Source organism: Sander vitreus, chromosome 8 (assembly GCF_031162955.1).
Source record: "Sander vitreus isolate 19-12246 chromosome 8, sanVit1, whole genome shotgun sequence".
Taxonomy (NCBI): domain Eukaryota; kingdom Metazoa; phylum Chordata; class Actinopteri; order Perciformes; family Percidae; genus Sander; species Sander vitreus.
The window spans coordinates 18,215,434-18,231,490 of NC_135862.1; the positions used below are offsets into that span (position 1 = coordinate 18,215,434).

Consider the following 16,057-nt stretch of genomic DNA (forward strand, 5'->3'; position numbering starts at 1 on the left):
CCTGTGGGTGCAAAAGAAGATTACACCTCATTTTCAAAGCAATAATGTAAGGGTTAATGCCCGACGAGGTGTCAGACGCCTTCACTGAAATCAATTATTACCTGATAAGAGATACCTCGAAGGGCATTAACCCGCTTATACCATGGTCACTTACCAAATAACATTTTTTCATTTTAATGTGTTTTACAATCACAATCTCAAGTTTCCCTGGTAACACCTGAGGGTTTTACTAATACCCGGAACAAGAGAGAGATATTTATAGTCCACTCAGCTCATAGAACCCTTTGGCTCAGACAGCTAACAGAACGTGTCAGAAAGCTAACATTATGCAAGATTTAAATTCAATAACATGACATGTGTACAGTTGACAATCAGTAAATATAACTTGACAGTATGTATAACAACAAGACAAGCTAGCTATCCAGCCATGTCATTGTGCCCAAATCAATATCAAGACTTTCATGAACAAATGATCCGCCATGTGTACTGTCGGCTACAGCCTGAAGTAGCGAGTTGATCAGCGAATGGGATGTGAGAGGGTCAGTTCAGAGGGGCAGTGTAACTTACTTCTTGCAGCTTGTGTACAGTCGCCATCCTGTGGTGTTCAGAGGACGAGGCACTGAAGGACTACACTCAGTGTTGTTAATAACATTCAGATTTTGTTTTTCATTTAGAACAGTAAACAGTCACTTTCACCAGATGTGGTTAGTAGTAGAGATGAGCCGATACCGATACCAGTATCAGTATCGGCTCCGATACTGCCTAAAACGCTGGTATCGGTATCAGGAAGTACTGGAGTTTATGCACCGATCCGATACCATGTAATAAAGCCCTAAAGAAAATCTACGTTAAAATAGTTTATTTATGTTCTTTTTCCGTTATAATGGACTCTCAAACTGGAGAATAAAAGAAAGTTCTGGGGCGTTCATTGTTTGTGTTTGTTCATGTTTCACAAAGAGTTTAACCTGAGCCAGACCGACAACAAAGATAGAAATCATATCACATCCATACAGGGATAGTAGTATACAGTTGTTAAAACATAAGAAAATATATAACACACTGGTATCGGATCGGTAGTTGGTATCGGGCCCGATACGCAAGTTCAGAGTATCAGAATCGGTATCGGGAAGCAAAAAATGGTATCGGGCCATCTCTAGTTAGTAGGTGTCCTATATCATTTTTGAATGGACATCTTGCAGCCAATCAGAATTTGACCATGGTATAAGAGCAATATAGAGTTTACTGTGGCTCTAACAGCCATGAAAGTGAGTCCAAGGATCTTTGATTGTTGCCTTGATGTTGTCCTCACGGCTAAGCCGCTGTCATTTCTGAAGCCCTTCATACAGTATAGAATCTGACCTACTTTCTTTTTGTCGGCTGAAATGAAAAATGAGTGTGGGACACTCTCCGAGTCAAGCAATTCAGACGTCAGAATATCTTTGACAGATGCAGTGATAAAAGAACAAAGGAGGAATAAGCAAGAAAAAGAGAGACCTCGAGCCAGCGAGTGTGAGTCTGAGTGCATGTGTGTTTGCATTACGTAAGTAGGCATATGTGTGAAGTCATGACTTTGCAGACCTGATTGTAAGTGAGAGCAGAGTGAGTTTAATTGGACAAAGAGGTGGTGCATTAAACCCTTGGGTCAAGCTGTTTGGAAATTCTGCAGACTGATTTGCTGGCCCTTCAACACCGCCTTAATTAACTCAACCATACTGTAAGATCAGCACTCTTTTCTTATTTCCTTCCCTTCCCCCAACCAGGAGGTCTCTAGTTGGCAGTTATCGTAGCTGTGTCCTCAACGGACACTGAATTTGGGTCCCAGTAAATCCAGTGCACTAACAAGATAATACAGCTACTGAAGATCTAAGTAGACACACATCAACTCCACTCATATGAAGCCAGTAATGAGGGACAAAATAGGACACGGGAGGCAGAGAGAGAAAGAGGGAGGCAGAGAAGAATGAAAGCCCGATCATGAATGAATGATTAAGAAACACTGCTAGCAGTTATCTTGCACTGAGCTATAATAGGACGAGGCAGTTTCCGGTTTCCTTTCAGACCGATTTTGAAAAGTGCTCAGTAGTAAGTAGATGACAGTGGATCAGGCTCATTACGAGGCGTCAGGTGAAAGTGGAGCTTCACTGTGGGTGCTGTAGCTGTAGCTCCTGCCACTTCACACCCACAGCGAAGTGGTTCTCAACTGGTTACTGGCGGGAGCAAGTCAAACAACAAGCATATTCCAGTAGTTTGTTTGTGCTTTGACACCATGATGTTTACCCAGCACCTCAGAGGCACGGCAGCTTGCTGTGGGCTGTGGCTTGGAGCCATGGTGGTAGACAGGGCTTGGCTGCATACTGGCATCCATGCTGCTGCCCTCTTAACACTCTGGGTGAGAGGAAGGCTGGGAGTTTACTTGGCTGGCACTGTTTTGAGTCATGAGAAAGCAGCTCATTTACAGAGGGCAGCAGGTCGGGCATATTTTGGCTGGCTGCTTTCTTTGTATGTCTGACATTTTCATATAATCTACTAAGGAGTATCCTTTTTATTTACATTTATGCATATAAATCTAAACAAACTGTCATCAAGCTGGATGGTAAAAGACAGGATTTCTCGTACCAAGACACAGGTTAAGTGATTTCATCTTAGAGTGAACACTGTTAGAAATCGGGGACAAGATCCACAGTCCTTGTTTTAGGCAAAAAGGCATACTAACATTACTTACTACATTCAGCCGAGGCTAATATGAGGTTTCATCAATCTGAGTAACCCAAATTCACTCTGTATCTTAATCCTGGTAGACGTGTGAAGGTTATTGCTAGTGTTATCTGCATCAAACGAAAAGAGATTTCTGCCTCCATCCCAATACAGTGACGTTGAATGGAATTTTGTTTTTGGTGCTCACACCATTGATGTGTAAAAATTCAACAGCAACAGCTCTTTCCAGGAACAATGTCTCGGTGACTCACTGTGTACAAGCTTTACAGGTACAAAATAGTTCCAAAGAAAACTGTTGACAGTGAGGTCTGTGGTCTATCCACAGTAACCGGGTCTGGGACATTGTTGGAAAGACACATTGGTGTTGACGTTTTTAAATATTATTCTCTAGTCTTGTGGGCACCGTACTGGGGTGGAAGCAATAATTCCCAACCAGGGGATCTCGAGTTAGCAAGTAGAAACAGTAGTTGAAAAAAATGTTGAAATTTCCAGTCACTGCTACTCCTAATAGTATGAATGATAACTTGAACAAACCCACTTATTTTTTGTAATCAGTGTTAAATAATATCCTGGGGGTTTTTTTAAGATAATTTTTTTGTTGCATAGGCCTTTATTTGACAGGACAGCTTAGACTTGAAAGGGGGAATGACATGCAGCAGAAGGTTGCAGGTTGGAGTTGAACCAGCAGCTGCTGCTGCAGTGAGGACCAAGCCTCTGTACATGGGGTGCACGCTCTACCAAGTGAGCTACCCAGGCTCCCAATAATATCCTGTTTAATATCAACATTCTAATTGACACATTTGGAACATGACGGGTGGTGCAGATGAGAGGGCACGTGAGCTCAGTATAATTTTATCATGTCTAATTTTAACTTGGCTGCACATATGACAGTATTAACATGAAGCTGAACTACACTGTGATCATTGTTTCTTGAGAGTATTATTCTGGATCATGAAAGTACAGCAAATCTCCAGAATGTGTTTACAATGGAGCCAGAGTCCCATAACAATGCGTCAGACCTTTTTGAGTGTGTTGTGTTACTCTGGTAGCTTTTGCGCGATGATTGAAGGACATTCTTCTACTTTCATAGACACAAAGCATTTTTTTCTCATTTCAGTCACTTATAAATCACCGACATTGCTATAAGTGATGGAAAGCCACTGCTAGACCTGACTTCTTCTGAGTTATTGGGTGGCATAATGAATCTAGTAGCAGAGGGTGAAACAAAGGGCATAACTTCTACAAAGTTGTTATTTTTCCCAGTAGGTGCACTGGAGGTTTAGGACAAAAACAAATCCATTTGGAAATTTTACTGCTTCGGCTATGCTATGCTGCCTGGAGGGTTTCCATGGAAAACCAGGAGATATCTAAGAAATCATTCATGTGTGGTTTTACCTCTTTAGACATAATATTGGCAGTGAACTATCATATGTTTTAAGTAGCCTATACTCTACTCCGTCCTCCTGAAGCAAAACAAGGTAATAAAGTTTAAACAAGACTTTTTGTTTTAGCCATTATTGTTTGTAAATGATTAACTGGCTTGAAAAGAAGACGTATCGCCTCTTTGTATTCAGTCACATTCTTTTTTTTGCAGTGATATAGACATATTTTAGCCTGTGTGAGGTTATTGTCTAGTTCTACTGGGTTTCTTTTGACTCTCGTGACTGATATTGTTCCTTGTTGTCTTTAAAAAATAGATGATGTTTGTGCTACAGTAAATTATTGTTTATTCTAACGCTAGTGGTTTGAAGCTTGAAAGCATATTGTGTTTACTGATTTTCAAGCACTGGTAAAAACAAAAACATTCAAACACATTGGCACCAGACTGCATCTATTGTTTGATTTAGCAAGTGAGTAGCACACCATCCACATGTATTTGTTGATCAAATTGTTTTGAGCCACTCAAATTTTATGCTTAGCTTTGATTTTGTGTGGTTCTTTTTGTTTTGGCACATCAAGGGCGCATGTAGACTTCTGTGTAGTCTGGGTCTGTCTCTCAGAGCATGGAGATGAAAGGTTGGGTTACATAAGACCGAAAAGGCTGTTTATGTGTGTGCGCCTGGAGAGCCTCAATGATACTAGGACCTTCTAATGGAGCAGGACTCCGCCGTGACCATGGAGGAGCTGCTGCCAGATCTGATACTGTAAAAGCAAAACCTGCTGTCAGAGCAGTAAAGAATAAGACAAACAGCTCACTGGCTGGCTAATACTATCATTCTCAGTAATTTACATCTCATACATTGGCCTTTTACACAGTTGATTGCTTGTTAACTTCTTTTTCCATCTAGTATGGTTATTTTAATGCATGAGAAGGTACTGTACGTGCATGCTTGATAGAGCTTTAAAGTGACTCACAGATATCATGCTGACGATCGGAGAATCTAGGCTCTTCATAGCTGCAGTCCTCGGGCTAGAAAATGGAGAATGAGTGATGTTTGTTGAGAAAGGGCAAACCCCTCATACTGCAACTCAGTAAAAAGAAAAAGTGTCAAACTGTGGGAAAACGCCGTTGTACTTTATGAATGCATGTTGTATGTGTGATTGTTATGATGGTGACCTTGTTTGTCAGGGTCACCACAGATTTGTGGAGCCATTACCAAAATTCAAAACATAGGATTTAAACCTGCTATGACTCCCAACTTCATTTACAGTACAGGGCTTTAAAGGGCCTGAAAACTCTCAATTCTCAAGCAGCATCTTACTCTGACCGATTCAGTATACAGTACAAATATACCTGTGTTTTTTTACAGTCAAAAATATACAAACTAAACGTCTTTATAATGAGGCAGTTAACAGTTACTTAACTATTTGTTTAGAACTAAGCAGCACTGTTGGAAAAAACTTTTACCACTGGCGACCGAAACTCTTAATGTTTTCACTCACAGCATGACACAACTCAATGACCTCCTCTGACACAGTAAATTACACCAGAGTTATCAATTTGGCTCTTATACTGAGCCCCTTGCCTCAGTGTGTGCAGCAGCAATTTGTCACAGCGACATGCTGCGTTTCTCAGGGCTTCTCAGTTCTGGGGCAGAAAGCCCCAACAGAGGCAGGGGGGTTTAATGTTGACTTGGCTCTCCTGCAACGTGTTCACCAAAAATCAGTGACAGAGCTGCACTGATGCATTTGGTGACTCCCAAGAAAGTGGAAAACGGGTTTACGAGGCCTGTGGGAGGACACAGTGGCTGGTAATTAAACAGCGTAAAAATCCTCAGCCTCCACCAGGCCTTTAGGCACTGAATAGGAGCTAAAGTAAACCAAACCTGACTGTGAAATTGCATTAGACGTCTGCGCTTAAAGGTCCCATGACATGCTGCTCTTTGGATGCTTTTATATAGACCTTAGTTGTCCCCTAATACTGTATCTGAAGTCTCTTTCCCAAAATTCTGCCTTGGTGCAGAATTACAGCCACTAGAGCCAGTCCCACAATGAGCTTTCCTTAGTATGTGCCATTTCTGTGTCTGTAGTGATTGAGGAGGAGAGAGGGGGGGCAAGGTGGAGAGTGGGGGTGTGGCCTTCAATACTTTCGTTTGAAAGCCATGATGCCTCTCTCTCATGGGTGGGCCAAATTCTCTGGGTGGGCAAAGCAGAGAAAGGGGAGGTAACCTTGCGCCTTATGACCTCATAAGGAGCAAGATTCCAGATCAGCCCATGTGAGGTTTCATTTTCTCAAAGGCAGAGCAGGATACCCAGGGCTTGGTTTATACCTATCACCATTTCTAGCCACTGGGGGACCATAGGCAGCCTAGGGGAATGCATATTAATGTTAAAAACCTCATTAAGTGAAATTTTCATGCCATGGGACCTTTAATGGAAAGTGAAAAAAATAGACAAAACCCATTTTTGCATTTATGAGCGTTTCCATTCCCCCCACACTTCCTTGACTCTTTGCATCGACTTTTTTGCATCACCACTGCTGCTCCTCCTCTTTTCTGATACAGCACAGTATATCTCCATTATGGTGTTGCCTTTGTGAGGGGACAATGTTCTGTTGTAGGACGCTAACAGGAACATGATGTGCAGGACTGTGGCTTGAACATGTCTCTTTTTTCCCACAGATGCTCCCCCGCTCGGATTGGGACCACAAGAGAGGCTCCCGAGGATCACAGGTTAGCACTGTCCACACAAAAAGAGACACACTAGTAATGACAATAATGATAAACAGCTGACAGGAAAACACACACACAGGAACTAGCTCCCTGATCTCCGTCACTCGCCTACACACACCTTATAAATGACGCAAATAGCAGAAATTCTACCACTAACAGGCCTGTTTACACACTCATTTTGGCTCTGATTAAACAGCATGTCCAGAGGTGTCACTTCCCACCAGAGTCCTTGTCGAACTCTGTTAGTCTAAAGGATGCAGGTCTGTGATTTGGCTTTAAGGTGCTGCACAAGCCATTAAAGGCCAGGGAATTGAAACTAGACGGACTCGGACACAAGGCGGCACAGCTTGTAGAGAGCAGACACACACAGCCACATCCTTGAGATTACCTTGAGATTAGGATGTGTGTGTGCGTACGGGAATTTATGCATTGAGCTGCTACAGAGCCACAGGGCAGGGCTCTGGAGTACAGAACAAACAATGCCCTTGGTGTTGACAGGGCCATATACAGTATTTGTTCTGTACTACATGTTCTGCTATCAGGAGGATGTCCTTTAGAAATGAATAGACAATGTGTCTGTGCTGACACTGTATGCTTGGGTTGCAATAAATGCCAAAGAAATTGTGGTTGGTGGGGAAATTAGGGGATTTTTCATGAAAAGCGCAGGATTGGGCTTGAAATCAAATTGCACACTGTGTAATTTCCTAGAGATGCTAAGACTCACATCGTGGTATACCCAAAATCAGCCTTACATTATTATCCCTTTTGAGCGGAGACATTTTTAATATTGTCCAAGGCTCATATCACTTTGTAATGTGGGGTTAGTAGGCAAGCACATATTTTTTGATTGATGCATTCCCTAAGCTGCCATTTAGATTCAGTGGTCAGTTCAGTCTTTTTTTGAATTTGGATTGGTGCTCTGCGTTCGTCAGTAGAATCCTGTAATAGTCCAGAGACTGAGAAGACGTGTAAGAAGTCGAGGCTTATGTTGGCATCTCTCTCCATCTCGTGGCTATTTTCCCTTGGCTCTACTCTCTTGGACCAGGCTGTTGGTCAGAGAGGCTGGTAGCACTTCACTATGCCATGGCACCTAGTAGAGTGTGTAAATCACACACTCCGCTCTTTAGCTGGTGACCAGAGCATTTGAGTGATCTCCACTGTGTCATAGTCGCCAACATGCACACATTAGCAGGCTCATTTTCCAAACCACGTCTTTTTTCTATTTATTTCCCCCCGTCCAAAGCTTGCGGTGGATGTTTTAGCTTAGGAATTGACAGTGAAGTTATGTATGGAAAGAGCTACTTAAATATATGTATTCCACTTGAAAACACATTGGTTTTGGAACTTTACCTATGGAGATTATCGGAGAAACGAGTGTTTGTAGGCCCGGATCTTGTGACTGTTATTGTAAATTACAAAATGGCTGGAAGAGTGGTCTGTGAGGCAGACAAGCCATGACATTGCAGTCATGTTGAAGTTTTCTCAAAATCACTGTGAGCACTTCAAACACTTGAGATCACCGTTTCCTTTACTGCGGGTTTGGGAGTTGAAAAAGGTCACTGCCCTTTTTCTGGTTGGTCCCATCATGTCAGCCTAGTAGAGTAGTGCTCTTGGGTCCTGTGGCAAGACTACATTTAAGGCTGAAAGACAAAATATACTACCTGCGTTTTTTAATGTCCTCTGCCTGGGAAATAATTGGATCTGCCACAAATGATACAGAAGCATAAACATTTTTAAGCTCCTACATTTTATGACGTGCAGCAGTAAAACACCTCTGAGTTGGTGCCATTTCTCAGAGAGAAAGTGAGGAATAGAATGACATTTTAACTTGGTTCTATTTATAGCATACCTATTCAGTTGGCAAGATTTTAAGAAACTCGTGACTTTGCCCACTGCAGTGCTGATGATGGTTATATGTTTGCACTTGTATCATGCGGTAAATCTTTGCTCACTCATTGCCCAGCATAAGCCATCTGTTTTACCTCATGCATCTCTTTTGTTTGCCCTGTCTTTTATGCCGGCATTTCTTGCTTCTGCCTCTACCAATCTGTCTGTCTCTTTAGCTTTTTGTTATCTTTGTTGGCTCCTTTGTTGGAATCAAACACCCTGAAATATGTGGAAGGAAAAACAAACCTGTCCTCAGAGATGAGATGGCATGTTAGGGGTCAATTGGCTTGATCTTTCCCAGTAAATCTTTAATGAGGCAGTTATTATTTTTATTTTTAAATGATTATTGTGCAGTCAGCGATGCCGCTCCGACTTCGCTTACGTCCGCCATTGTTATTTTTTTAACGAGCCGGCAAAGGATTGTGGGTGATTTGGGAGCGCGAACTGTGCTCCAAAACGTAAGTGCTGATTGGCCGAAGAGAAGTCCTGTGTATCTGCGCCACTGAACTCTATCTATCAATCGGCACTTGATTGCTCTTCCTTCATCCTTCAACTACCCGGATGTCTGTCACAGTAACTTGAAATTGAATTGTGAGAACTGAATGTGAAGATATATAGAGAGTTGAATTTTCAGTGAGGATCCCATTTTATTGGTCTTCAGTTCCAAACGAATACATTCAATTTTAAATTATACTATTCAGATTCAGTTTTCCAATGCAATGATTCAAATTAAACAATACAATTTCAAATTATGTGATTGCAATTATTCAAGTTTAGCAATTCAAATTCAAATTCTGGTGGCACATATTTTAGCCCATACTAGAGTACTCTCAGGCCGGGCCGGGCCGATATTTTCCGCGGCTATCCTCGGGCCTTGATCAAGCATTTGTGTTTTTTTAATCATTATTTTATTAGACTTATTCGGTAGGGAGAAAGCTATGCCTCTGCAGCTTCTCCCGTAGCTCTGGGTATATGTCCTGCACTGACTTGAGTGTGAGGTAAACTGCTGTGTCTCCCCCCTCTGCAGCACTGTTGACGGCCAGTGCGTCAGCATGCAGACCGTGCCGAAGGACAGTATTAATTAGGTGATCGAGACAAGAAAGTCTCCTATATGGCTCCAGGGCTTTGATTATGTTGCTGCCTTGATCTGTTACCCACACTATTCGGCTGAGGGAGCTAGGGTCGAGTTTTCTTTTTACGTTTCTTCATTCGGATCCATTTGCGATCCATTCCATTCTGAATAAACAAACAGCGCAGTTTAAGTGCTTCGTCCTTGTTGCATTACCGGTATTTATTAAGATAATTCTACGTCCCACGTATTAAAACATTTTCGGGTTTAAATCGGGCTCGGGCTCATAATTACAGTTAATGTGTCGGGCCGGGCCGGGTTCGGACGCAACGTGCACGGGCTCGGGTTGGGTCGGGCTTGATTTTTTGGGCCCGATCTAAGCTCTAGCCCATACACCCCTTTTTAATAAAATATGTAATAGGGTGTAATTGTATCATGGCTTCATCTGAGGACCTGGCTCAGCACATCGGTCTGAGCTGACAGAGGGGTTGTAAGGGGAGTTAGGTCGCGGTGGTGGTGTGGGTTTGGTTAGGAAGTGGAAAGGGCAGTGCTGCTGGGTGTAGTTTTGGCTGTAGGAGCTGAGGCAGGGAGCGGACAGTGTCTCAGTGGAGGTTTTTGTTACCGTTCTTCTGTGATTCACACTGTATCACTGCTCTGTTATTTTAAGTAGAGAACATCACCATCTCCCAGGCTCCTTTTCAAGTAATCCATCTCGACTGATGCAATCAGGGCCATTACACTAACTGCACTGCCACTGGAGTAGAAAACTACACGGTAATGATTTTTCAAACATGCAGAGAGTTAAATTAGATCAATCTACTAAAAAAAATTGAATGCACTTAAGTATTTTTTTACTATATCCCCCAAAGTTTTGCTCAGCACATTCCTGTTTTTTTGGTGTGAGGAGTTTTGCGAGGGGTTAATTGCAAAATAATCACCGCAGTACGTGTATCTGTTTGTGCTTTATAAAGAGCCAGAGTTGCTTATATTATTGAAATGTGTTTACTAAGAGAATCAAATATCTTTCATTCTCCAGTAGGCCCCTGAGGCATTTGTCCAGTATCTAGCTTTCCTGTGGGATACATTATATTCTCATCATTGCACAATTTTAAGAAGCCCACATATCACTGGTATTTTCCAAGCGGCTAAGAGGACTGTATGTTTAGATGAGGGAGCCAAGGGGTTAAAAGTGCAGAAAGTGGACCATCTCAAAAATTGCAAAAATGTGACCTCTTTGTCTGTCTATCCCATTAATAATCATCATTAGACAGAAGGATCAACGTTTTGTTTGTTGCACCAAATGCACTTCATCTGTCTTCTGCAGTTATTGGCAAAAACATGTGGACACAGCAGGAACACCAACAGTCATATTTCCATCGCTCAGTGTTGTTGCAATGTCAATGTTGATGGTGTTGATTGTAATGTGTGATGTTTCACATGAAAAAGGTACATTTTGTGCATACATATATCCAAAGTTTATGGTTCACAAGTTTAAATATTGTAGATGCATGTATGCACACCAGCATTGAGCAAGTAATTCTCAGCATTTTTTGTCATGTATTTTTTGATATCATATCATGGGCAATTGTGGTTTGAGTTAGTCATCAAAAACACATTTTACAATACAATTTCCACACTAAACCAGCCCTAAGAGTTATTTGCAAATATTATTTGGTCAATCTTTAGTGCACATTACTGCAACTAAAACTACACATACAGCAGAGTAGGGCCTTGAGTACAGAGAAGCTGTGTGGACAAACAGCTTTTCACTCTTCAGGAGTGATTGCTGGTTTGTTTTGACTGGCCCTTGCTTTGGTTTACATGAACTGCTGCACGGGTGATAATCTATGGCATGTCTATTGACGTACTGTTCTGAACTGTGTTCACACAGGTAATTAAGACCATTGATCATGTACACTGTTGTTATTCATAGTAAAATGTCATAACAGAATGTTCATGCATGTTTTAGTATATGGCTTGGCTTGTTAAGGAGCCATAAAAACTGTTTATTGGTGCTGGTAGTTGTTTTTTATCAAATGCAGCATGTCAACAAAACCTGGGGGCTTGTGACCAAATATCACACAGATTTGTGGTAAATTTGTAACCAGAGGTGCTTGCACAGGGGCCGGATTAGAAGGATCAGTGGGTGTGTCACTGGCATTAGTTGAAACAGAACTTTCCTACCTTTTCAAATCAGTGTGCCTCATGCCAGTTAAATGCAAAAGAGTGGCCAGCCACAAAAATACCAAATAGCTGCAAGCAGGAAAGAATTCACATGCTCCAAAAATAATGCTTCTTGGATAGCACAAAGTCACAACAGTTAATCCACAGTAGCGCAAAAATAGGCTCCTAAGTATTACAAATAGAATGCATTTATCTCTAATTGACCCAACTGTAAAGGTGCCCTTGAGCGATGTATTTAACTGCTATGAAATTGTAATCTTCATTCACTTTTCCTTCCCTTAAAGCACCGGCCCACAGACTAAAGTGCAGCATATTGAGTTGTGTGACTGCTTCATTAAAGCAAAAGTTCAACATTTTTCGAATGACCCTTATAAGGGTTTCTTGCTGAGAGTTAAATGTGAAGCTCAATACCACTCTTATGTCTGTAAGGTAAAAATGAATCTAGAGCCGGTTATTTAACAGCTTGCTGCCTACAGCTAGCCTACCTTTGTCTAAAGGTACAAAGTAAACAAACAAGATATGACATGTTAATTGGTGAGCTTTAGAGGTGCTAGTAGGCAGTTGTTGCCTTTGGACAGAGCCAGGCAATCTAGGCAGTCTTTGTGCTAAACTAATCGGCTACTGGTGGTAGCTTCATATTTACCGTAGAGACATGAGAGTGGTATTAATCCTCTGCAAGAAAGCGAATAAGTGTATTTCCCCAAATGTCAAACTATACTTTTAACACCTTCTTAGTGTTGCTTGATCAGGACGGTAGGTCATAGTTGTTTTCAGTGAAAACTACTATGACATACTGTGACTGACAGTGAAAACTTTTTACAGTCCAAAAGGCAAACATGAAATCAAATCTCATGGTCATCCAAAATCAAAAGCCAGTGTAAATTGCTGGTGAGCAGCTCATCCAATGGACCAATGTATTAATCTGTCAGTTTGTCACTTTCCCAACGTGCAGCCTGCCATCTGTTTTTCAAGGCCACAGACGTTGTTGTTTCGATGATCAAAGAGACATTTCCCAGATGTGAATGTGTGTTACTATGAATGTTGTGTATGTCAGCAGTTAAAAAGAGCATACATGCTTTGAGATCTATTCAGAAAAAGAAGTCATTAAACTCATACAGTATACAGGCTCACTGGAAGGTTAAAATATATTGATTTTAACGACAGCGTTTAATGGAATTTACAAACATTGCAGATGTGTCCAATGACAGAACATCAACCGTGGTGCTTTCAGAAAAATATATTAATAATTTTGAAAAGCTTCATCATAACATCTGTCCAAAAGCTTTTTTCTATGATGCTCACAGTGCTTTTTTCTCAGACAGGGGTCACTGTGTGGGGATCCTATGTGAGCTGTCCTCTGTGGCTGACGAATGAAACTGATCATTTAACCTGACAGGAAATGCTTATAATACCTTTTGATGTTATATATTATAGTCCCAATCTGATCTTTACAGGCTGTCCATTATTGATTCTTAAGTTTTAGGTTGCAGATTGTTGGTAGATTAGGAACATCAGGACATACTTTTAAGGGATACATAAAAGCTTGGGCCAGGGATGGTCAGGACTTCACATTCTTTATATTTCCCTGCAGTCAGCTTTGTTTAATAGCTCAAAGCTATTACTCCTCGTCTCACAAACATTCTGTAGGGAGGTTCAGAGACAGGAATTTCAAAGGTAGATATATTTTAACAGCACATTCTTTCTAGTGCAACAAGTTGTTGGCTTGTTTTTGTAACCGAGCAGGTATTGCCATTTTTTCAGGTCAATAAGAATAGTACAAATTCAGTGGAAGCAAGATCCCCACTGTGTCCCCAAATTTCAAATGCTACCCTTGCACCTGGAGCCTTTCACCACACTTTATTTTTCATGTCAGGTTTTGGGCATTAAGTGGCTTGCTCCTGGTGTAAAATCAAACCCAACACATTCATCATTCCCTCCCCTTTTATGGCTCCTCAGGTCCAATTTTTTAGGTATTTTAGCTTAGTGACACAATGCTCATCCTCCTAGCACAATGTGTTTATCTGTGTGCACATGTGTGCCTCTGTGCTGCATTCTCAGGATGATGCCCTTTGTATGCCAATGTCACTGTGTATTTGAATGTCAGTCTTAGCATATGTTGCTTAGGTTTTCAATTGACTTTTGTATTGGCTGTGATGTCAGAACTAGGGGTTAAGTTTGTAGAAGTTTCACATGAGTTGTTTGTGTATGCACATGTTTGGAGATGCTGAGACCAGACAGATGTTCTCCAGCAGCTATATTCTTCTTAAACCCCCTCTTTAGCAAAGTCTTAAATCAGTCTGTAAATGAGCTGAGAGACATGTGTTTACATCTTGTCCTCACAGCATGCATTAGAGCAGAGTATAGGAAAGAGGAGAGGAAGGAGAAGATGTAGAGGAGAGGAGGGATGAGGGGAGCACAATAGTCGTCTGTCTAGAAACGTCCCATCAGCCGTCCCATAGGACGTCCCCTTGTCTTTAAAAGAGATTAGCTTGGTCCCAGTGCTGACCATGTGTCAGATTTATCAATAAATGTGTGTCATCATCATGTGTGGAGGAATGCCCTCACACCCGTTGAACACACAGCTTTTGTCCTTTTGCAGACCAATAGGAAAATTGCATAAATACAGTGACTTATCTGATATGACTAGGAAAATAAAATATGAAACCTTCACTTTTGTGGAGACGAATGAAAGGTGTTCACACATGTGTTGTTCAGGTCAACCACTTGTCACTTAGCCAGTGTAAACACAATAATTCTGGGTGCCTGGCAGCTGGTATCAAAGTGAACGGGACATTGGGGGAGAAAAATCTGATAACATTCTTTGGGGAAAAAGGGAAAGGGATTTTCTTTTTTAGTTTATTAGATACAATGGTTGGCAGCCAAGACTGACCTGTGTTTAGTTGTGGTTGTTCAACTGCTCTAGACATAGCAATTAATAGTGGCTTGTGAACTTTTCACTTTACCCTTCAAAAACAAAGCTGGCTCACAATACTCTGGTGCAAAGCAGTGGGGCAGACAGGGCAGAAACAGACGATGGCTGTTTGTCATCTGAGGGATCAGGAGTGAGGAAGTCAAAGGTCAGGTTCTAGCTGACACATTGCTAATGTGTCCATTCATTAAGCATCAAGTATTGCACAGCTGTGCTAAACATGTTATGACCTAATGTTGTTCAGATGTCTAAAAGGCTGCAAGTATGTCAACTCCTACAACTGTGAAGTACCACTCCCTGCTCCTCCTCACGATTTTGCTTTTTCTGAGTTAAAAGGAGCCATATAAGGTACAGAATAAAGCCTTTGATGTGTGAGTCGATGTAAGTGTGCTCAGGCATGTGATACCACAATTATTATACACTTTGCAAAACTTTGCAGGACCTAAGTCCAGACACTGTGATTGAATATGTCCTATCATAGTGGTTCAACTGCAATTGTCTATTGTTTTATTACTTTAATATTGTTGTGTTTGGGTATTGTTTATAGGTAAAATTTGTTTTATTTTGTGCCATGTTGTTTTTTCCCTGAGCTAAGTGCACTTTTGAAACATGATTTGGTTATGGCTGTGTGCGCCGTCATTGTCTCTAGAAACATGGGACAAAGCTTCTGACGAATGTGAATGCTTGCTGCTGGACAATTGGCCTCCCTCATTATTTTTGAATGCAGACTGTGATAGTTTTCAAATCAGTCTTTGTTCAACACATTCTCATGAACGGGTTCGAATGATATTGTACGAAAAGTTACGCACACTAAAACGGATGATATTATACGAAAACTATGGAGACCTCCGACTGGTCATGTGACTTTGGCTACAGAGCTCAGTGCTACAGAGCGGCAGTTGCTAGCTGTTTAAGCCGCTACAGAGCTTCGTGCCGCCGGCTACAGTGCTCCGCATTGTGCTCTGCATTGTGCTCCGCATTGTCCTCCGCATTGTGCTCTGCATTGTGCTCCGCATTGTGCTCCGCATTGTGCTCCGCCAGGTCAGCGGTAGTTGGTGGTTCAGTTAACCGAGAATAGAACTGTGAGCCAGGTACAGAGCACCGCGAGCTGCCGGTCTTGGTGCTCCGTCAGGTCAGCGGTAGCTGGTGGTTCAGTTACAC

General features: G+C 41.7%; 1 protein-coding gene across 3 annotated transcripts in view; it reads left to right on the top strand.

Moving 5' to 3' along the window:
- Positions 1-16,057, top strand: part of LOC144522311 (cGMP-inhibited 3',5'-cyclic phosphodiesterase 3A-like) — a 76,658-nt gene that overhangs the window by 32,411 nt on the left and 28,190 nt on the right. For all 3 annotated transcript variants that reach the window (XM_078257278.1, XM_078257279.1, XM_078257280.1), the window contains exon 2: positions 6,777-6,827. In XM_078257278.1, the coding sequence (XP_078113404.1) occupies positions 6,777-6,827 (51 nt within the window). The remainder of the gene's footprint in view (positions 1-6,776; positions 6,828-16,057) is intronic.